This window comes from Oryzias melastigma, linkage group LG4 (assembly GCF_002922805.2).
Source record: "Oryzias melastigma strain HK-1 linkage group LG4, ASM292280v2, whole genome shotgun sequence".
In the NCBI taxonomy this organism is placed as follows: domain Eukaryota; kingdom Metazoa; phylum Chordata; class Actinopteri; order Beloniformes; family Adrianichthyidae; genus Oryzias; species Oryzias melastigma.
The window spans coordinates 423,455-445,763 of record NC_050515.1 but is presented as its reverse complement, the minus strand read 5'-3'; the positions used below and the strand labels follow the sequence as shown (position 1 = coordinate 445,763).

At 40.7% G+C, this 22,309-nt stretch overlaps 1 protein-coding gene across 4 annotated transcripts in view; it reads left to right on the top strand.

The window, feature by feature from the left end:
• The first annotated feature begins 7,881 nt into the window (after positions 1–7,881).
• cpeb2 (cytoplasmic polyadenylation element binding protein 2) overlaps positions 7,882–22,309 on the top strand; it is a 26,209-nt gene continuing 11,781 nt past the window's right edge. For 2 of the 4 annotated variants that reach the window (XM_024279055.2, XM_024279054.2), the window contains exons 1-3: positions 7,882–9,427; positions 10,407–10,676; positions 19,765–19,855. In XM_024279055.2, the coding sequence (XP_024134823.1) occupies positions 8,570–9,427; positions 10,407–10,676; positions 19,765–19,855 (1,219 nt within the window). In that variant the 5' untranslated portion in view covers positions 7,882–8,569. The remainder of the gene's footprint in view (positions 9,428–10,406; positions 10,677–19,764; positions 19,856–22,309) is intronic. The other 2 variants (XM_024279056.1, XM_036211402.1) reach the window with 2 other exon arrangements.

Here is a 22,309-nt window from a genome sequence, read left to right as displayed (position 1 = left end):
CATTTTACCTACATTAAAGTTAAACAAGGTATCTTAACCTTTTTGTTGTTTGCTGCTATATTGGAACATTTGTGAGGTGTAATATTTATTAGTAAGGATTGTTTTACAATAAAGATATTTTAAACCTATGCTGAAAAGGTTCTTTTTGGAAAGTACAATTGGGCAAAAGTGAGGCTGTTGCTAGGCAACACCTCCCTCCACAGATTCTCTACTGGATTGGGATCCAGAGACTGGTTTGTCCACTCCAGAACCTTGAAAAGCTTTTTATGCAGCCTCCCCTTCATTGCCCGGGCGATGTGTTTGGGGAATATTCTTATGCTGGAAGATTCAGCTGAGGATTTGTCCTCACTGTGCTGTAGATGGGAAACAATTCCCAGAAATACTAGCCATATTTCTGGGAATTGATGTTCCTAAATTCTCTGAAGTAAATAAAATGACCCAGAAACCACACATCAAACCCTGAAGGCTTTCACAAATGAAAGTCCATGATTGTAAAAATGGAAAAGACATAAAAAGTCTGGTTTGTTCAGGAGAATTTCAGAAAGAGGAAAGCTTATCCTGAATTAAGAGATCATGAAAGCACAGCTGGGGTTCCCAAAGCAGTGAATGAAGAAAACAGATAAGACTGAAGATGAGAGGTTTTAGCGGAATGTCCTCAGAGTCACACTGTGGTGGATGGTGATGGTTTGGGCCATTTCTGGAGCAGACCCACCACCAAAAAAAAAGAATAGTCTCAGTGAACTCCAGCACAACATGGGTGCAGGAGGAGGGATAAAGGAGAGCTTGGCTTAATTAGAAAACATTAAAAATGACCCAAACTTGCCCCAGAAATAAATGACACAATAAACTAGATATGTAGCATTACCTGCGTGATAATGCTAGTGTGAATGCTATAAGCTGAAGATACTAGTGCTGATGGCTGAAGATGCTGAAACTGCCGAAGCTGAAAACGCTGAAACTGATAGAAAGCTGAAATATTAGTGAAATTCAAAATTAGCCACAAAAAAAACATTAAAATATCTAATTCAGCCAAAACAGCTATCATAAAGCTAAAATATTAGCTAACTCCAGAAAAGCCTAAAAACTGAAAAAAGCATAAATTAGCCAAAAAAGGTAGCATGTTGCTAAAATATTAGCTAAACTCCAAAATCGCCTAAAAAAATGAAAAATGAATAAATTAGCCAAATAGCTAAAATATTAGCTAAACATAAGCTAAACTACAATATAGCTTAAATCATTGAAAAATGGCTAAGTTGGCCAAAAACAGCTAGCATGAAACTAAAATATTAGCTCAATTCCAAAACAGCCTAAAAAATCTTAATAAATGCCAAAATTGTCCCAAAAGCTAGCATAATGCCACTAGCAGATACTCTAAAATGGCTCAAAAACCCCAATAGATGCCAGCAGCTAAAATATTAGATGAATCCCAAATTAGTTTAAAATAACCGCATGTGGGGAAATGAATACATGAAAAATTTGAATCAAAATTACAATTAAATCTGCATTTTAACCAATAAAAATGAAAAATACAAACAAAACTGCATTTATCACACAACACATGAACAAATAGGAGCACAGGGGAAGATGAAAAATGTATGTTTTTCCTATAATTAGTATATAATTTAGACTTAGACTTTTTATTAACTTCTCCACAATTTTGCATTGCTCCAATATTTTTATTAAACCTTTGGGATCCTGGAATACTTTTCTGTCGGCATCCTGGTGCAGTAACCAAATACCTTCTCCCTGCACGATTGTGTCAATATGTGATGCATTACATGAATATACTTATCATTATATATATATTTGTAGTTGTACACACAGTGTTACTGTGCTCCTATTGAAAACAGTGATGTAACAACGTGGAAATTCCCCACTGAGGGATGCATGAAGGGAAGTCTTCTCTCTCTCTAAAATTTGAATAACTTTTTTTTAAAGTGTTTTTTAATATTTTTACTTATTTTAATGAAAATAGTCAACTAACTAGGTTGTTTAATTAATTGTCAGATCAGATAATTAGTTTTTTGTTGGGTTTTATGTAAAAATGACACTTAAAAAAGAGAATAACATTTTATACTTAGATGTTTTAATGGTAAACTGCAACAACAGGAAACTTAGGATGCTGAGACGTTTTTATTTATAATATTCAAAATATCAAACGTGGTTCTCTGTACAGGAATAGCTGCTGTTCTCAGTAACAGAAAACAGATACAATTTAATTCTGTTCTGTATGGTAAATTGCTCTTTTTAATTTATTTACTTTGCAGGGTTTCTCCCACAGAGCAAACAAGGCTGAGCATCATTATCTGCTCTTCTTTCAGCTGCTCACAGGAAGCATACATCACCGCGGCGTTTTCAGCCACATCCTCCACACCTGCCAGCTTTCCACACTCTGTCTGGAGGCCACACAGACACACCTGTCACTGCTGACCCCTGACCCCAGCTGCAGCTCTGCTTTCCAGTGATGTAAGTGCACACACAAGCGGCCACATAGACTCCTAATTTCATTACCTGCACTGATGAACAGGTGCGTCCAGCGGCCTGATCAGAAAACACCCATTCAGCGGAGCCTCTTTGTTTCTCCTTCATGCACATATGTTTCAGGCTTCTGTTGATGTCTGACATTAGCGTCTGTGGGCGGGCCGTCCGTGTATTTGTGTGCAAATAAACTGCCTGCGGAAAACAGAAGGTTTGTGGTTGTTATCGGTCCCTGTGAGTGTTTGCTTTTGCAACAGAGGCTCCTGCTTTTGCCCAACAACCAGGAGACATTTACTCTGACATTAGGAGAACCCCATCTACCACCCCCCCCCCACACACACGCCAAAAAAGACACACAAGCTGAAAGCAAGAGAGCGGGCAGATGTGGTGCGGACGCAATAACCAGAGTGCACTCCAGGGAATACCGGGAATAGGATTAAAGAGAAGAAGCTGAGAAGTCAAGAGAGCGCTAAAGCAAAGAAACTGAGAGGAGGTTGATGAACAGTGGTGACTGATTTTATAACTTCACTACATTGATCTAATAATCCAGTGAAGATGTGTGAAGTATGAAGTGGCGCTCCTGCTGTGCAGAAACCAACAACTTAATCAACCTCACAAGCTCTCTACATCAGGCCATAAAAATGCAAATATGCGACACTCCGTGCTCCCTCTTAGACTTCCAATCGAGCCTGAGCTCCTGAGGATCCGATGTGGCATAAGATAGAACCACCCTGACTACTGTATATCAGGGAGTTTGATGTGAATGTAACGTTGTTATCCACACCTCTGGCTGTGTATCTGTGTTTGCGCACATGTGTGTGACTGCGGCGACTGTTTGCAAGCTTTATCAGTCAGCAAACACAAAGAGCAATTCAGCGCCCAGAGAGAGGCAACAAAGGGACAATTTAGAGCAACAAAGACACCTCCGTGCTGCAGGCCACGCTTGGTGCAAACAGGAACAAAAGCCTTCAAAACACGAGCCTGCTCTAAAATGCAGCAGGCCACGTTGACAGGCAGAGGAGAACCAGAGCAGAAGGGTCAGAGGATGAAGGACTAGTCCACCAAAACTTCTCTAGATGGTAAAGAAAAACACGTGAGATAAAAACATCAACTGATTGATGCTGTTTCTTGTTTAGCAACGTCAATGCTGGCTTCCATTGCACCAACAATCTCACTATGATTTATTAAAAACTAACAGATCCAATTGGGCACAAGATGTCTTTGTGATGACTAATATACTTTAAATATCTACTAGACCTTTCAACTCTCTTTTGTTACTCTATTAGAAGTCTATCAGTAGTGTTCTGAAAGCTATAACCATATAGAGGTGTCCTACTCATCTACTTTTAGACGTCTATTAATAGGCACTTTTTAAAACATTTACTAGATAAACTGTAAAATAAACCATGGGATTTTACAATTAGTTTTATCTGTGCTCTTTTTTCATTAACAACTACTAACCACAAAACTATATCCGTCATATAAATCCAACTTCATGTCTGAACAGAATTTTCATTCAGAAGAATCATCGTAACTTTATATCTTAGAAATCCAACTTGAGACATTTTAATAACATAAAAATTCTCTAAAATAAAAATTTAGATAGAAACAGAAACAGCTGCAGCATCATTTGTCAGCCACTTTCACCAAAGTGATTCAGTTTTTAGACACCATCAGACCGTCCTTTAGTTCTGTCTTCATAGATACTGTCCACAAAAATTTGAAAGATGGTCTCAAAACCACCATTAATGCACCTTTCTTAGGTAGGGGTGTCCAAAGTCAGTTCTCCAGGGCTGCTGTCCTGCATGTTTGCCAACCACCCTGCTATTGAAACTCCTTAGTGGCCAAACACACCTGATCCAGGTAATCAGCAGCAGGTAAGGTTTCTGGAAAACCTGCAGGAGGTCGGCCCTCGAGGCCTGACTGACCCCTGTTCAAAGACATTCTTGATGTTATTTATTTACCCTATTTAATTAATCTAAACCCTCCTTGAGAAAAACGCCAGATGTTCCCAATGTGCATGGCATGATGGTACTATGACATCATAGCTATGGGAAAGTCATGTGCTGGAGATCTGAACGACGTCCAATACACCTTTATGAATCCATGTCTGTCAGATCAATATGTAACATTTTTAAATGTATTTGTTTAACCTTTTTTTAAATCAGCTGAAGCTCATTAAGATCAAGATCTCTTTAAGTTACATTATAAAACAAATACAAAACAAAACAATGACTTTTAAATGATAAAGTTTAAAGTGACTTAGTGATTTTGAAGGCCGTATACATAAACAGTTCGGAGTGTGCAAAAATGAAGAGCAGCGTGACATTGATAAAGAACATATAATGCATTAGTTATAGCACTGAATTGTTTTCTTAGACAGAAAGGAAAAGGAATTGAATACTCCAAATGAAGCATGCTAGGAATATTTTAGTTGGGTTTAGAGAGAGTCCCAGGCTGCAGAAAAACAGAATGTTAGTTTCCCAAATTCAGTGATTCATTGAAATGTCCAAGATGTCTAATAGATGTGTCCGGCGAGCTCAGTGGGATTATTCAGGTGATGGAGAAAGCATCATAATCTGATTTAAACAGGGAATTAAAATCTAATAATTTGATGTTTTGATTTTTGTCTATATTCGTTGGAAAATCTTAGAAATACAAAGTAGTCACAGCTTGATTGGAAAGCAAAAGAGAGTTTTCTGAATGAAAGGAAACTGTTCATTTCTATTTTTGGAGAATGAATAAAAGTGTGTTTTTGTTGTGTAGAAGTAAGGCTAATTTCAACAAAACGCTGTCTTCAAGAAAAGTCTAAGTCCTTTTCATTCATGCACTTTGGATTATGGAATCAGCCTGTGGACCGCCTTTATTTATATCAGATTACAGACAATAACAAAAACATATTAGATCAGATTATTGCAGTAATCTGATTGCTCTGTTATCAGATTTTCCATTTGATTCACTCGGATGTGGAAGCCGGAACTGTTTTTCAAGAAGATGAAACTACCTGACCCTCACACAGAAGGGGGCTCTCCTGATTTTCTGATTGGAATAAAGGGACACACCCTGTCCACCCCGAAACTGAGTCATCAGCCCTGATGGAGAGGCCTGTCGAAACGCCGATCAATACCATCAGCCCCACCCTTTTAAGACACAGACGGAGCCTTGAGTCAGAGAGACTAATCAAGCATACAAAAGGAAAGGCAGATTACCTGTTGCTATGACGACTGCAGCTGTAGTCTGACAGCCATGTTCTGACAGAGACCTAAATGGATCTGCAAACATGCGGAAATTTGAGATCATTTAGGGGGCCAGGTGTTCCCCGATAACCACGTGGAGCATCGTAACCTGATTAAAACGAATCAGGTCACTCAGCACGGCGCCTCCCCAAGCGTGACGGTCATGTGTGCCCGCCCCCCTCCGAACACACAAATGACTGTGTCCCATAAAGGTGTGAGATATGCACCACTCCATAAAAGTTCATTTATTTGTCAAATTCTGTGGCAGCTGGGAGTCATGGATTGAACCCCAACCCCCCCTTGTGCCATTTAGCAGAACTCCTCCTTACAGGCCTCTGACACCCACCCATCCCCAGCTCATCAGACACCAGCCTGCCCCCGTTGAACTCCCTCCAGCACTTACAGGCTCGGCTAATCACTGGTGCTCACAAGCAACCACACCTGACCCCCCCTTCCTCCTCTCTCACTGGTGGGACCTCCCCATCTGGGACCTCTTGGTGGGGGTGTCTTCTTACTACACATATAGTAGCTCGACATACAGCGAGGAGGAAGGGGAAATAAGGCATTAGGGGCTGCATTCTGAGGTGCTCAGTAGTGATGAGCACTTTGATTCTTTCCATTCTTAGTTATCAACTCTTTACAAATGATTTTTGTAGGCCTTTATTTTACCATAGCCTTGCAAAAAAAATAAATGTTTTTACATTTAAAAAATGTTTTAATGTGTAGGAAACCTTAGAATTGACTCTTTTTTTTTGCATTTATTACATTAAAAGCCAGTTTTTGATAAACATTTTAATCAAATCTTAGCATACTAGTTCTTATTTTTTTGTTTGTTTGTTTTGTATTACTTAGGCTTTTCATTTATTGTTTTAAAGAATGAAACAACAGCCAATCCCGTAGCCCCCAAAGGGATACTGCAGGTTAGGAAAATGGATGGAAGTTCAGGATGAGAAGAATTGGATTGATCCTCCATGTACTCCACCCACTGATCGATCGAGTCGCTGAATGCATCACGTGCCCATAGCTGAGTCCCTGTTTGGTTTAGGCGATCAAGTGACCTTACCAATGTTCAGTTATTAGAACTCACAGCGCTCTAATCGCACTGCTGCTAGACCAACGTGCCTCAGGACATCAGATAACATCTGTACCGCTGTCTTAACATTAAAACTCAACGTTCCTGACACACAATCACTTATGGTTCAAGTAAAGAATTGGCTCCCATCATTTGAGAGTCGACTTTTATGACCAAGCATGTCCCATCACTAGTGCTCAACATGAGGAAAACCAATAAACAAACCAGAGATGGTGACAATGGGGCATTCAAGTCAACCCCAAGCAGACTGTTTTCAGATTCTCTGTGGTTTACTCCTCCTGCCTCTAAGATCTTTTATTTTTAAATAAGACATGACAATGAAGCTGAAGATAGTCCACAATCATCTCCCCGGTCCAAATAGTACACTGCTGGTCAAGGGTGTACAGTGATTCATTTTAAGAACGATTCGAATTGTATCATTATTTGTGGTTGACGATGCAATTTATACTTCAAATTGGTTCATTTTGAACGATCTGATTCATTGCCTGGTCAATGTCATGCCCCACTGAACTATCATATTAAGACGGGCCACAAAATATCAACTGGGGCCGCAAATGGCCCGCGGGCCGTCAGATTGAGACCCCTACATTAGCTGATATTTGTGCTCCTCATTCAGAATCTGCTTATTGAAAGGGCATTATTTGACACAAATAAACTCCTACATGTGCCGCCCTCCATACCCCTACTTCAGCTGGTCTTCAGGTGACCGTGCAGCAGTTCTGCTGAGGCCAGCCTGAGCTTGAAACCCTCTGCTTCTGACACAACATTCACCACCACCAGCAGCAGAGCAGCCTCCCTTTGCATCCACTCCTCGCCGGCAGCCATGCTGTTGGGAGAGGAGACGCGCCGTAAGAGGCAGCTCTTATGGCAGGCTTGCGTGACAGGTTTGAGCAGAGAACAGGAGAAACAGATTCATCTCCACTGACACACGCTGACATGGAGAACTATATTTAGAACTTGGCGTCCGGGCGTTAAGTGACGCGCCGGCGCAGGCGCAAGCGCAGGCGCACGCACAATGGCTGTGATCTGAATACTGATGGACAGGAAACCATAAAGGCTACACTTTTATCAGAATATCATGCAGACTGATTCGCCGAAGGGGCAGTCTAAAGGGAAACAGCAGCATTTGACATAAACTGAATCTTGAAATCAGGGGGGAGCGCGCAGGTGGATGCGTCGTCAGTCTGTAATGGAGCTATAATGTGTCTCACCCACTTTACTGGTGGTGGAGTGAGGGTGGAGGCCTACTGCACTTTATGAATAATGAAAAAGTGACGTAAACAATGCGGTCCTCTTTGCGGCTCCAGGCTCTAGGCGAGGCGGGCGCACGGAGGCGTGATGCGGCCGTGACGTAGTTTCAGTCGGAGATCTTTAATCCTCTGCCGCAGCAGCACAGCCGGTTACCGGAGGAGGGGGTATCTGGGTCGGACAGGAATGGACCGCTCTCGCTAGGCCGAAATAGCTCGGTCTTTAGATAGATGGTAACAAAAAAATACCGCGTCGGCTGCGAGGAAGACGAGAGAACGCGAGTTTACGCGCAGGCCAGACCCCCTCCTCGCTGTGCTTCAGCCTATTCTCTGCTATTTCCAGCTGAAGCGAGCCCCCGCAGACACCACGGTTGAATATCCTTTCCTGTTTGGTTCGCTTTAAAGGCCGGATGTTGCGGGAGTAGTCGGCCTGCGGGGACTGCGCCTCGTCCAGCCGGTTTATTCGCCCTTCAGAAACGCGCTTTTGCCCGTCAGCTGCTGCGCATCGGCACACCATGCAGGATGAGCCTGTGGGGGTGACAAGCGCGCAGTTCCCCCTGTCAGCCGAGGAAGAGGAGCGCAGACCTGCCGAGCAGCCGAGTCGCAGCGACCAGCCTCTGCGCTCGGATTACAGCCGCCTCAGTCAGCAGAGAGCTTTCCCCGACGCGTTCTGCGCCACGCAGTCCATCTGTGACCTTCAGCACAGCCGAAACATTCACGCAGAGCTGATCACGCCCCCACCGCTGGGACATTTCAGCCACCTGCCCGTCTCCAGAGCCGAGCTGTGCGCGTCCGAGCCCCGCGGCTCTCCTGTGGGAGAGGCTGAAGCCGATGCTGCGTCTCCATCCTCCACTTCCGTTAATCTGACCAACATCCAAATGGACTCCCCCATCGCCCACCACCTAAATAACGGCAATGACAGCAGCAGCCCTGGCAGTGTGCTGTCCGGAGGTCTCGGGGCCGCTTTCCCGAACCTCCCCTCCCAGGAGATGCAGAGCGCCAGCGGGGGCTCGTCCTCGCCCTCCCTCCCGGGGTTCGGCACCCCTTGGTCCGTCCAGACCAACTCCTCTCCCCCACCCGCGCCCATCAACCCCATCCACGCCAACGCTATTAACCAGATGCCCAGCACGGATTCGGAGAACAGCTTCTACCCAGGTATCCCTTCCTCCATCAACCCGGCCTTCTTCCAGAGTTTTTCGCCGGTGTCAGCTAATCCGTGCGCCGGGATTAATGTGCAGGGCTTCAGCGGTCCTTTCTCGCCTCAGATAAATGTCCCCCAGCAGCCGCAAAGTCGCAGGTCCCCGGTCAGTCCGCAGATGCACCCCCAGCAGGGCGCCTTCCTGCAGCAGAGGAACAATTACAACCAGCACCAGGTGAGCAGCAGGGGGGCACACATCACACCAACATACATTTCAGTGAAAGTCCACCTTCAGTGCGGCCTACTCAGTCATCACCCTGAGGGGGCAGTAGTAGTAAAGGCCATCATTCAGATGCCCTTGTGACTCTGCAGATGTGTATCTGCGCGTGCGTGCGTGTGTTTAATCTGCAGCCAGTCTGAAAAGGAAAACCATCCTTTTGATAATGCATCTCAAAAAAGAGGCATGATGCATTATGCAAGGCCTCAAGTCCCTACTCTGCAGGAACCAGGCAGCATCTCTGAATCTAGCTGTTGTTCTCTCCTGGAAGCTGGCCGTGGGATGCGGTCACATGGTACCAGATCATCCCTGCCTTGTGGCTCGCTCAGTTGGAATACAAAGGCTTACGGGGCTCTGTGTCCTAAATGGATGTTTAAATGAAACCATCCACTGCGTTGATGGTGGTGGACAGTTAGGAGGCCTACAGCAGAGGCTCACTGGAGTGTTGCTGGTATGCAGTTGGACATGTGAGGTTCAGGTTTCTCATGTGATTTGCACACTGGGTGTGTGCACAGGACTGGGTGTGCCAGGAGTGCATCCGCAGTGCAATGTAAATATTCCTGCGTGAAACCGTCAAACAGAGCGTGTGCATTTCTGTTCTGCAGCAGACTTAAAATAGACTCATAAATCAAGCGTGGAGGAGGCCGAGGACCTGCCTGCCTCTCACATTTCCACCTGACATTAAACATGATGAGAATTATTAATAAGAAGCGGACACACAGGTGGAGGGAGAGTGTGTAAGTTTCAGTGGTGGTGTTGCAGGGCACGGGATACTTAGTGTTAGTCTTAAAGCTCTAAATCTGCTTATCTACCCACCCGCTGCAGGAGCAGATCAAGTTCAGCAGAGGCTGTTATGCAGAAAAAAACCTAAATTACAGCATAAGCATTTGAAAAGGTGCTTAGTGTTTCTAACCACATCTGTGCTCTTCTGTTTCAGCCCATGGTGAAGCCGTCTCCATGGGGAAGTCATCAGGGGAACGGCTGGGGCTCCGGTGGGATGTCCTGGGGCCGAGACCACCGCAGAGGGAGCGGCATGGGCGTGCCCGGCTCAATCAGTCACGTCTCGCCCATGAAGAAACCCTTCTCCAGCAATGTCATCGCTCCTCCCAAGTTCCCACGCTCGGCGGGATCGCTGGGGCCTAAGTCCTGGATAGAGGAGAACATGTTTCGCACAGACAGCAACAGCAACACCTTGTTGCCCCTGCAGGTAGGTGTTTAGGGTTGGGGTTGGTGGTTTGGAGGATAACTGGTTTGGTGTGTGCGTTTGTGCGTGCGTGGACATGCCTGAGTAACACGAGGGTTTAAATGAGCGATGATACATGGAAAGTGGGACAGAAACTGTCAACAGAGACGATTTGGAGAACTGGGTCAGTCAAAGCCTGTCAAGGTCGTGTCTGTTCTTGACTTTTAATTTGGCAAGTAGAAGTTGGAACAAACTTTGTAAAGTATTGAGCTTAGCTGGTTTCATTAAAGTTTTGGGGATAGATCACAGACATTTTGAGCTAGAATGTGCTTTGAAGACCCTCTCCCATCATTTCCAAGCAGTGATATTTTCATGATGATGCAGTTTTTAGCCAAAATCAGAAAACCTGTGTCGTTTTCTGGGACATAGTTTCTGCAGAGTGGTAATAGTTCATTAGAAAGTCACCTCTGAGTTGTGGGCAGGACCTCATATTATGCCTGCTTTACTTCTCAATATCCATCTGTTTACACGCTCTCCTGCTAGCTTACAGCCCCTCAAACTCCCAACCCAACATTAGCGGTGCAACAAATATTGAAGCTACGCAGCCGTACAGTTTTGACCCAGCTCAGATGAGGAAATCAGAGACGTACATGGATCTAGTTGTCTACAACTGGAGGCATCAGAATGGAGTCAGCGGCTTTTGGCCCCTCCATGGTAGCACCTTCGTTAAAACGACAAGCTTTTTCCAACTGCACTTTGTCAATGCAATTTTAAGCTTAATTTACTTTATAATTGTCCTCCATAGTCAGAAAAATGCCACAAGAACGTGTAAAAAAAACACCCAAAACATGAATTTAATTGTAGAAGGTCTTTAAAGTCCCCCATGAGATTTTTTTTAATTAAAAAAAATGTTCCTAGTAGTGTTTTAATTAGGATTATGAAGTTTTTAACCAAAATCCCACAACCTAAATGTCTTAAAAATACATTTTTCTTGTTGATCTGAAGCTTCTGTTTCCAAAATCTCCTCTGAGGGGGTTTGGAGCTGAGCCGAGCAGCTCCACCCCAGAGATTTAAAGGGAGAAATACTCAGAAATGTAAAAACAAAATTATTTCTTACTACATTTGTTCTCTTTCATGAGAAAAATGCCACACATACATGTTAAAAACAGAAAAAGCATGATTTTCATCAGAAGGGGGCTTTAAAAACTGCATTAAGTTAATCTTAAAACTTCCCTTTTCATTGTCAACTTGTATTTCAAAATCTTCTCAAATTGTTATTTTTTTGTTTTCTCCTCAGTGGATCTGAGTTGCATCAACATACGATATCCTGAAGTGTTAAACGTAACGAGTTATCAAGAGAAACAGGCAGAGAAACCAAAATCAAGATTTACTTTGACTAGAAATGAATGGATTTTTTAAAAGTCAGACAGAATTGGAAGATATCATGAAAACCTTAAAATTAGTGTACAACATCAATCAGTTTCAATCAATAACTTCAAAATAGTTTTTGAATATTATGTAAAAAATGAGGCTCCATGGCGCTGTAGTGGTTTCCACTTCCACCTCACAGCAAAGAGCTGCTGGTTCAAATCCCACTGGGTCCATTCTGTGTGGAGTTACCATGTTCTCCTCGTGTATGGACGGGTTTCTCTGAGCACTTTGACCTTTTCCCACAGTAGAAAAACTCACTTCATAGGTTAATTGGTGACCCTAAACTTGACCTTTTGTGTGGTTGTCTTGCATTGGTTGAAAAACTGTTTAGAAAATGGATGAATGGTTTTGATTAAATCAAATGTTTTTATTGACCTAAATAGCTATTTTAATATTTAATTGGTCAGCGGGTTTCTCTGTGTGTGAGATGAAGTCCCATTAGTTTAAATTATTCCTGCTTAAGAAGAAATGATGGGTGCAGTGACATTTGGGGAATGGTAATTGCCACACAAATTTACAAACGTTTTGATTAAATATAAAAAGATCAGCGGCTTGGAATGACACCGCTCTAGTTTCCTCCTCCAATCTCCTCCAGTGATCTAAACATCAATATACAATGATTCATTTATAATTGATCTGTTGCTAGACCTTATTGCAGTTTATTTATAAAGCACCAGGTCAATAGTGAAGTTGCTTTTAAGTGCTTTACAGAGTGCGCAAGAAACGAGCCAAAAAAAGTCTGTTATGACTGATGTGATCAAGTCCATTCCAAATAAGTCCAGTTTGTTCCAGATGATTCAATGGAAGGATGATCAGCTGTGTTGTATATTTAATAACAGCTTTTATGAGACCAACCAATTTAGCAATAATAAACGACTAAATTAAACTTAATTTGAGCATTTTAGATCTCAAATATTTTACTTCTTCTGCATTTTATTGCTGTTTCACCAGAAGCCATTCACTTCAAAAACCATTATTTGGTCCCTGTTCATACATTTTTGAATTACGCAAATGCACAAAATACAGTTTTTTTTTTACGTACATCCAGATGGAAGGGCGTTACACCACCATATATAATTCATCACGTCTGTTTAGAAACTGATCACATACTTTGCAAAGATCCTTCAGCCGGTGAATTTCTCTCTTTTGTCTCATGATTCCCTGAATTAACTCCACACAGAAAAGGTGAAGGAATAATGGAGCTTTAGCAATGACTCACTCAAACGTAACTAATGATTTCATTGGAATAACAAAGTCACCAAATTGTGCGACTGTTGCTACGAGCTCAAATTATGGCAGGTACCAGAGCCAAGAAGTGAAGGGCTTCCTATTCCAGGAAACAGGCTCCGTGGAGTGGATTGTGAATTTCCATAAACAGTGTCAGAGCAGAAATTTTTCAGATTCCAAGTCTTTTCCTTCCTTCCTTTCTTTCTTGTAATGCCTGGCGGTCGGTGACAGACGGTTTCTGTGCTGCATCATGTTTCCAACGTCAGAGGCAGGAGAGTCTGTTTCTTCAGAGGTCCTAGAAAACAATCTTCTTGTTCAAACTGTAGCTTTATCGTTCAGAAGTAACGCCAACAGAACATTGACCTATCGGGAAGCCTGCGGATAGATCTGTGGACATTTGTCTTGCTTTAAAAATCCATTCGGTTCAATTGATTTTAGACTTTAGCAGATGATAAATCAGCTGGGAGGACTCCCTGAGCGGGGTGGGGTGGGGGTCGGGGTTCTCCTTTGGGAACATTTGGACACCCTCAGGGCTTTTTCTCCATTAGTATGTGCACCCCCAACAGTCCAACCTTAAGGAAAGTGTAAATTAGCAGGTGGTTAATGAGTCAAAATGAATTTTTATCACATTTTGTTCTGTTCAAGCTGAATAAGAGCTAAAGTATTCACACGATGTTCGATATGCTGCATTTTTCTGAGTGTCATGGGTCGCTGGGTAAAGTCTTGCATGTCCCAGGAATGGGTGGACCAACGGCCAAGTCTCCAGTATCATTATTATTTTTTTCAGGAATTTTTTGTTCTCAAATTCTTAATTTTCAAGCATGTTTTTGGAATCTTCCTGTTTTTATCTTCCATTTTGTTACATGTACCACAGTTAAAAATAGAAGAACACTACTCTATTTATCACGTGTTTTCACATTTTGATCTATTTTATTATTACAAACACTTTTATTTGGTAAATTATATCTGGTAAAAATTACCCGGCAAAAGTGATGGTGCAACTTTTTATAGCGAGGGAGTTCTATGGGTTAATAGGAGTGCTTCAGTCACAAGTGACTGACACATTGTAACACATTATGGATTGTTAGCATTATCATTTAAAAGTAGTTTCTATGGATGGGCGATATGGCCAAAAAATAAAATCTCTGATTTTTTTCATTCGAAATTTGATCTCAATCAATTTTTTTCTCACTGCTTTTACTTTCTTTAGTAAAACTGACAAATGATGGGACATATTTCACAAAAACTATTTATTTAAAACATTTTCTGTAGAATTTGGTTTGAACACAAAGTGTAGCTAAATACAAGCTGTAAAACTGCACCTGTGCCGCTGTTTTTGTTGCGATACCAGTCTTTTTTTCCCCTCTTTCTCTGCGTCGCTGAGCAAGCTTCTCATTGCTAGCTGCTGCTTTCACATCTGCACTTTGCGAGAGACGGGCAAGCTAAGTTTACTCCAAGCAACGGAAACCCAAGGAACCAGAGAGTTAGGGAAACAAAATCTGGATTTTCCTAAAAATAAATTGTTTGGAACAACAAATTGAAATTAATGGATGAAATGGATTTATCGTCCAGCTCTAGTAATTCCTTATGTATTATTAACAAAGTACTGTAGTATGTAATGATGCTTCTCTATTAGTCTTTAGTCTTTTTTAATATTTATTGTTTATCACAAATAAAATACATAACAGGGCTTCATAAAAAGAATGTCAAGTACAGTGCAGGGAGAGGCAAAAAAACCCAAATCCAAAAGGCTTATTAAAGGCATCCACCCAGAAGAATCAAACATAAAAAATATAAATCTGTCACATATACATGTTTACTCCAAAAGTTTTTAAAGATAAAAGTGGGAATACATATTTCAGTAGTTCACAAGTAACCGAATTTGTCTAAAAACAGCAATAAAATCCAATTAATAGCAGAAAACATAAATATACTATCTATAAAATAACACTATTAGGATTAAAGTGAGAAACATGGTTGTTTATCAACACAACCATAAAACGTGATCTTTTAAAGTAATAGATATACAGCAAAGTATTTTTCATGTAGTACACACCATTAAGGTTCAGCCAAGCCCTCAGCTTCCATTACCGAATGCAAAGCCAACCAGGAAGGACCAAATACTGCAGTTCCTCAAGTGACCACTGGAGGCAGGATCCAGGAGGAAAAAAATGTCACAAAATGTCACAAAAAAAAAATTACAGTCTAGTTTAAAGAAATGTATTGCTTCATTTTCTGTGGTAATTAGATATTTTGATTTTATTAGAGTTATGCATGATTAGGTCAATATTTTTTGAAGTGTTGGCACAAACATTTACTTCACTTTTTTCCAACCTGGTCACTCAGTTTTAGCTTGTTGTTGAGTGTAATCAGGTCAGCGTGTCCATCCCACTTAAAGCTTCATTTCTAGAGATTACTGTTTTAAGTTGTAGAGTTTTTACTCTGATTTCTTGTGATTTATTGGAATCCTCGATACACAAACAGTAAGAAACACATACATATAATTACTGACGCACAAAGCCAAAATACTAAAGATTCACACACGTATATATACAAGTACAAACAAGTACCTTAATCCAGTTTTGAAAAGTTACTAATTTAATGTCAACACATAATTTGCAGTAAAAAACTTCTAAAGAAGACTTTGAACACTAAACGACAAAGCATTGACTTTACAGTAAATAAGGGAAGGTGTTCATTAGAAGATGTTTTGGTTCTATTCATACGTCTGAGAAAGAATTCGTCGACATTCATTGTATGGGAATCACGTGGCGTGTTAGCATGCAGTCAGACAGCATAACAGCTGTCATCCCGGCTACACACTTGACAGTTTTTGTTGCTGATCAGCTGGATCAGGTGTGTTCAGTCCTTTGGAATGTGGAAACACCTGAGTCAACGAATTGACAGCAAGGAGAGCAGAAAAACAGGCAGGGTGGTAGATCTCCAGGAACAGGGTTGGGCGGCCTGGTCTAAGGTGTGACAAATCACTTTTGAGTGGACTGCAGGATTAGCAGGAGTAGACTACTAGGCCCAGACTGCTGTGTTACAGGAAATAAGTGAGCTATTTGTTTCTCCCAACGTGATTAAATGAACAAACATTTCACAATTTGGAGGTAGTATCATGGTGAGGGGTGGTGTCTTCCTCAATAATAAAACTCAGCTTGTCATTTTTGAAGCCAAGTTTCAATGCAAAAAGAAGAAACGTTGAGATGAGATTCTGCTAACAGTATTAAGCCCCACATCCCCACAGTTTGAATACTGCTCTCCAAGTGGAGAAGGTGGAATGACCTGCCAGCAGTTCTGACCTCAATCCACCGAACACTTGTGGGATTAGCATGGGCACACTGTTCAGCGACTAACACGACCATGATGGCTGATTTGGGGCAAATGTTAAAGACTGAGGTGCTGAGCAGTGTGTGACCACTGTAGCCGCCTCCTACTCCATACAGAATCTTCTGTTAGTCTAATAAAAAAGATACAACTGCTAAAATGTTTTGCAATCAAATCAACCAAACCCAAAGCAAGAATCAATGGAAGAACAAGGTGCTTCGCAGAATGTATTCGGCATAGTCTTCATCTGTGCTGTTCATGACACAAATACACGTCTTTTCAAACGTGGCACCTTTCAAAAGAGAAATAAACACAATTTGCAATATGGTAAGATTTATGTGGAAACACTGTTACAAGAAAATAACACAGAAACATTCAGTTCCTTATGTTTTTGCTATATTTAGTTGGGTTTTTTTCCATTTGGTCACAGTAATGTTAGTCTTGAATTTATTAAAAAATATTAAAATTTAACTTTTAAATATATAAATTATTCCATCTTTAGGTGAGGTCCTGTAGTGAGTCCACACATCAAATCTGCATGTGGACATGTGGATTTATCTTAAGCTAAGTTCACACTGGGCACCTAATGTGCTTTCCAGAAGATGCTAAAAGCGCATTTTTGAATACATATTTAGCACATGGTGTTCACACTGAACTACCCGATACTAGTGCATATATCTGAAGTTAGAAGAAGTAAAGTACAAAATGCTAAAGCAGTGCAAATCTTTCTCCAGGCTTTTACTTTCACAGTTCTCTTTAACTATGTAAAAGACTTGATGTCATATAATATCGGCCGGGCACAAACTCCAAGTATTATTATTTTTTTCCTGATCAATTTTCAAACAGTTGTAACTTCTATGAATAAATACATTTCACTGTGATGTCACACAAAATGGCGACATTGCCGTAAACGTGAATTGTGACTTCCAGTTTAAGGATTTAGACGAACAAAGCTGACAACTGAAAGCTGTTTAACACAATTTTTATCAATACTTTTACACTTTCCAGGCTAAATTAACTTGTTGTTTTATGGGATAATTGTAAAAACAGGAATAGTTTGACTTTATTACCTTTGTTACCTTTATTTTCCTGGAGATTGGACACAGTTATGAACAAAAGCAAAGGGAGCGACATTAGAACCACGGCTGAGCGAACAGCAGCTCACTGACCGCAGTACAAAACATTACAACAGGAATAAGTTTAACTTTAATGTCAGACACGCTGGAATTGTCTTTTGCTCCTTTTATAATGATTTTGAGAGCACAGAAATTTAGGCAACTTTTAACTGTTCAGAAGAAATTCTTCTGCAGCTCCACGTCTCAGATCCAAAGCAATTGCTAGCGTTAGTATTAGCATTAGCACAAATTAAAAGAATAAAATCACAATTGCTTTCACAATCAAACAATAGCATTCAGGTGACATTTGTCTAACTTTGACCGGGTTGTAAGACAGGAATTACACATGACTTTTTTGATTTTGTCCATAGGAGTTTGGGGAAGCAGCTGTGCAGGGTTCTGCACGCAGGGCTACAGACATTTGTACTTTGATTTGTGAACGATCTAATAGAGAAAAACGAAAATAATCAGGTTGAACATTTATAAAATAAATATAGTTTGAATTTCTATTACAACTGGTACCTTCTGTTATTTACATAAACTTGTGTTCAACAGCGTTTAGTTCTCAGCTTTGCCTGTCTAGACCCGTAAACCGGAAGTCACAATTCACATTTATCGCCCTGTCGCCATCTTCTGTCATGTCACTTGAAAAGTTTCTATTTAAAGAGACACCATCCATTTGTCACTATCATCTCAGAACATCACTTCAGAGTCTCTAATTGGTCAAAGTTAAACTGGTTTAACTTTCAACGTGCGTTCAGTGGACATGCGTTTTCTATGAAGATCCCAAACATGGTTGCAGAAACTTGTGTAGCGACGAATGAACACGAGAGTTTGAACAGGCAACCCTGAAACGCGCATTCATACACGATTACGTAGGTTTTTAATTGGAATTGGTCGCTTGACTGTACATTACCAAGGACGGTGTGAACATGGCTTTAGACCACATGTGACATGTAGGTAATTATATCCGGCCCTCCAGACCATTTTATTTTATTTTATTATTATTTTATTGTTATTAATGTCCCGATGTTATCTTGTGCTTATTTTTAACTTGTATAATTTTCAGAAAATACATTTTGACAGAAAGAAAAATATTGAAAGTTATTTAAGGTTTAAGTTGATTTATTCTGGAATAATATTCCTGCCTGTTTTCATTCATTGTTATGCTTTTAAAGTTTTAAAAATGTAGTTTTAGAGTGTTCAACAAATGTTTATCCTGTTCAGCCTGCAACCTGAGGTGTGTTTTGGATTTTGGCCCCTTGTGCGATTGAATTGACACCTCCGCTTTAGACAGAAAAGAGTAAAAAATATTCCTATTACATTTAGAAAAAGGGAATGTATGAGTTATGAATGAGGTATTAGTTCGCAACAAAATAGATCCGATAAGAGTTTGAATATTCTTTTCTGAGGGCCTAATTTTAATTTTATGCCACAAAGAGTTTTGTTCTTTTTACCAGAATCTAAGAACAATGACATTCTGTTGAGGTATACTGTATGAGTTCATTTTGCCTTGAGGTGAAATTTGAAAGGAGTTGAGGGTCCACTCTGATAGTACACTGTGTGTTGGTAAGTTGCTCTCTGGTGTGCTATTCATCTAAAAATTTCCATTCAATAGTCTCCCTTCTCATTCATTTTGAATGGGAGGATGTTGTGTGTTGCCAAATTGCATCTCGTGTCTATTCCATGGCTTTTCAAGCATCTAATGCAATGGAAAGTTGAGAACTGTCTGTGCAGCATGTTGATGAATTATAGCTTACAGTTCTGCCTCTCTGAGTTTCTATTCTCTGCTCTGCTCAGATATTCAGGGAAATCAATTGCTTCCTGGAAACATTCCCCCGTGTTTCTAAATTAAATAAATTCAAAAAGAATGTTAATCTGAACACGAGGCACTTCTAAATCTCCTCCATGATAAGCTCTGTAGCTGTGGCTTTATTACTTTCAGGCCAGAAGGGTTGTGAATTTGCATCATGACGTGCTGACAGGAAGTTCCTCGCCTGTGTTTTCAGGACCGCTCCAGAATGTACGATAGCCTGAACATGCACTCCCTGGAGAGCTCCCTGATTGACATCATGCGAGCTGAGCAGGATCCGATGAAAGGTAAGATTTCCTTTCCCTTTCCGTCTTTGTTCGTGGGGTTGTGGGGGGGGATCATGTTCGTGCGGTGTGATTCGTTGCCGGGGAGTAACAGACCCATTGCCCCTGGAGCTGTGTTGTTTTTCCAAACCAGCTTATTTTCTCCCTGCTGAGACCTTAATACTTCTTCCACCAGCTGCACATTTGCAGGACCTTAAAGCTCTGATCCTTTTGCTGCTTAACCTGAGCAGCACACAGATCTGGGTAAGAAGTGGAAAACAGGAGCATGAAGAAACATGGAGTCACACCCCGAGAACAAAATTAGTTATGGCTGTTTTCGAACTTTGGATTATCGATCTTAAAGGGACATAAATAGTCCTTTTTTTCTCATGGCTTGGCAATCAGAGAATCTGCTGTAGTGTGACACTGTCCGGCCTCCTGTGCTCAGCTGCTCATCAGAGCCGCAGTGTCAAATGACTGCTTGCCGTCCTCTCCCACTGACGGATGCTTCTAGCTCATTTACAGCCAGCGAGCCAGACGCACTCTCACTTTACAGCACAGCAGAGAGAGAACGCTCCGGAAAAATCTGACGTCCCTGCAGCTTTTATTGGTCTCAACGCGAGCAGACACTGAGCACCATCGTTTATTAGCCCTTTATCCTGACTAGAACAGAAATCCTTGTTTTTCCTGTTGGAACAGATGGAGATGACATGAGCCAGTGTGCACAGTAAAGACGGGAGGGGTGTCTAATTTTAGATGTGATCACACTCACAGACAGTGCGTATGACAGCCAAGAAGGGAGATGAGAGGCAAAGACAGTGTGCAAGGGCTTCAATTGCCATTTATAGCGTTGCCATGGGTAACACAATACAGCGTTCTCACTAACAGCTTCAAATTGTCAGACTGGGCAACTTTTAACTAAACTAATTAAGCTCAAAAGTTTACAGATATAATCCAACTTTTTTATATTACCCAACATGTTTTCATTAGCTGCTGTTGGATGCATTTATTATTCATAGCCAACCAACTGAGCTTCATGATGTGTTTGATCAGCTTTTCAGTTGTCATCCAATCAAAATTTATTCAAAAAACAAATTTTAATCATTAACATGGAACATAAAGACCTGCACATTAAACAAAAATGGATAAAAACAATCAAATATTCAACTCTTAAATCCACTAAATCTCATAGTTACGTCAAATGTTCAATAAAAATGGGTAAATAAAGACTCATAAAGGAATACTCTGAAGCCAGGCACCAGCAGAAAGCTGTCTGCATCTGTAAGCACCAACCTCTCTGATCCACGAACACTGCAAACACGCTGGAAGAAAATACAAATATTTAAATTATGTAAACAATTGAAACACCACATGAAACAATGAATTACTAGATTAAAAAGTTGCTAGATTAAAATGACGTGGGGCATAATTTATAAAAGTGCCTTCCTGCAAATTCTAATTTAACTTTTAGAAAATGTTGAAAAAAAATGAAAGATCTGAGGATTTATAAAAATTCTTCCAAAGTGTAAAAACTAAATTTAACACATAAAAATGAGAAAAACCCATGAATATGAAGCACTCTGTATATTAATGGGGCCTTATCTAAAATACATCATAAAACATGGGCTGCCACTGAAGGGATTTCTGCTCCGTGCTAGCACACACGAATGCTGAAGCAATGGAAACTGTAATTTTTTTTTTAAGAAATCAAGAGCATAAAAATCTTAACAACTTTAAATTAGAGCACACATCAGCACCTGCAGCGCAGGCATTTATTCCCTTTTCTCTTGTTTTATGTGTTATTATCGTTACTTGACAATGGTAAACTAACAGAAAGTCCTTTGGGATTTACTTACTGCTCAAACACACATCTGTTTGGAAGAATTCCCCTCAGACTGTATCTGCATGCAACAAAACAGATGTGATGGTCAACACAATCTGACCTAAATCTGCTACTTTGTCCACAAATTCTGCATTTTTTGATGTACTTTTACTATCTTAAATATTATTATGTTTATCAATTCAAAAGAGAAAATATGTTTTTCGTGATTTGACTACAATTCTCCTTTTCTTGAGCGGTTTTTAGAAGCAGCAATACGAGCATGACTGAAATATGAGCAGCTTTCATCGATGCTGATATGAAAAAATATATATAGAAGAAATGTTGTTGTCATTGTGTTTTGTTTGTTCATAAAGTCTGCTGCAATAATTTTATTCCCAATTTTGACTTTAAAAGGGCCATACCATGATTTTCTTACACCTTTCAGAGTTTACTATATCCATATAATGATCGTATTTTACCTCTGGAACACTAAAAAACATATTATTTATGAAATATTAGTTATTTTTGTTAATTATTTTTAAACCCGGAATTAAAACAAATTGATTTTTTGGCTCCGCCTTTCATTCCCTGATGGTTCCACCCATTTCATGATGTCCTCCTAGAGCCGGCGTGTGACCTACGAAAAATTGAGGGAA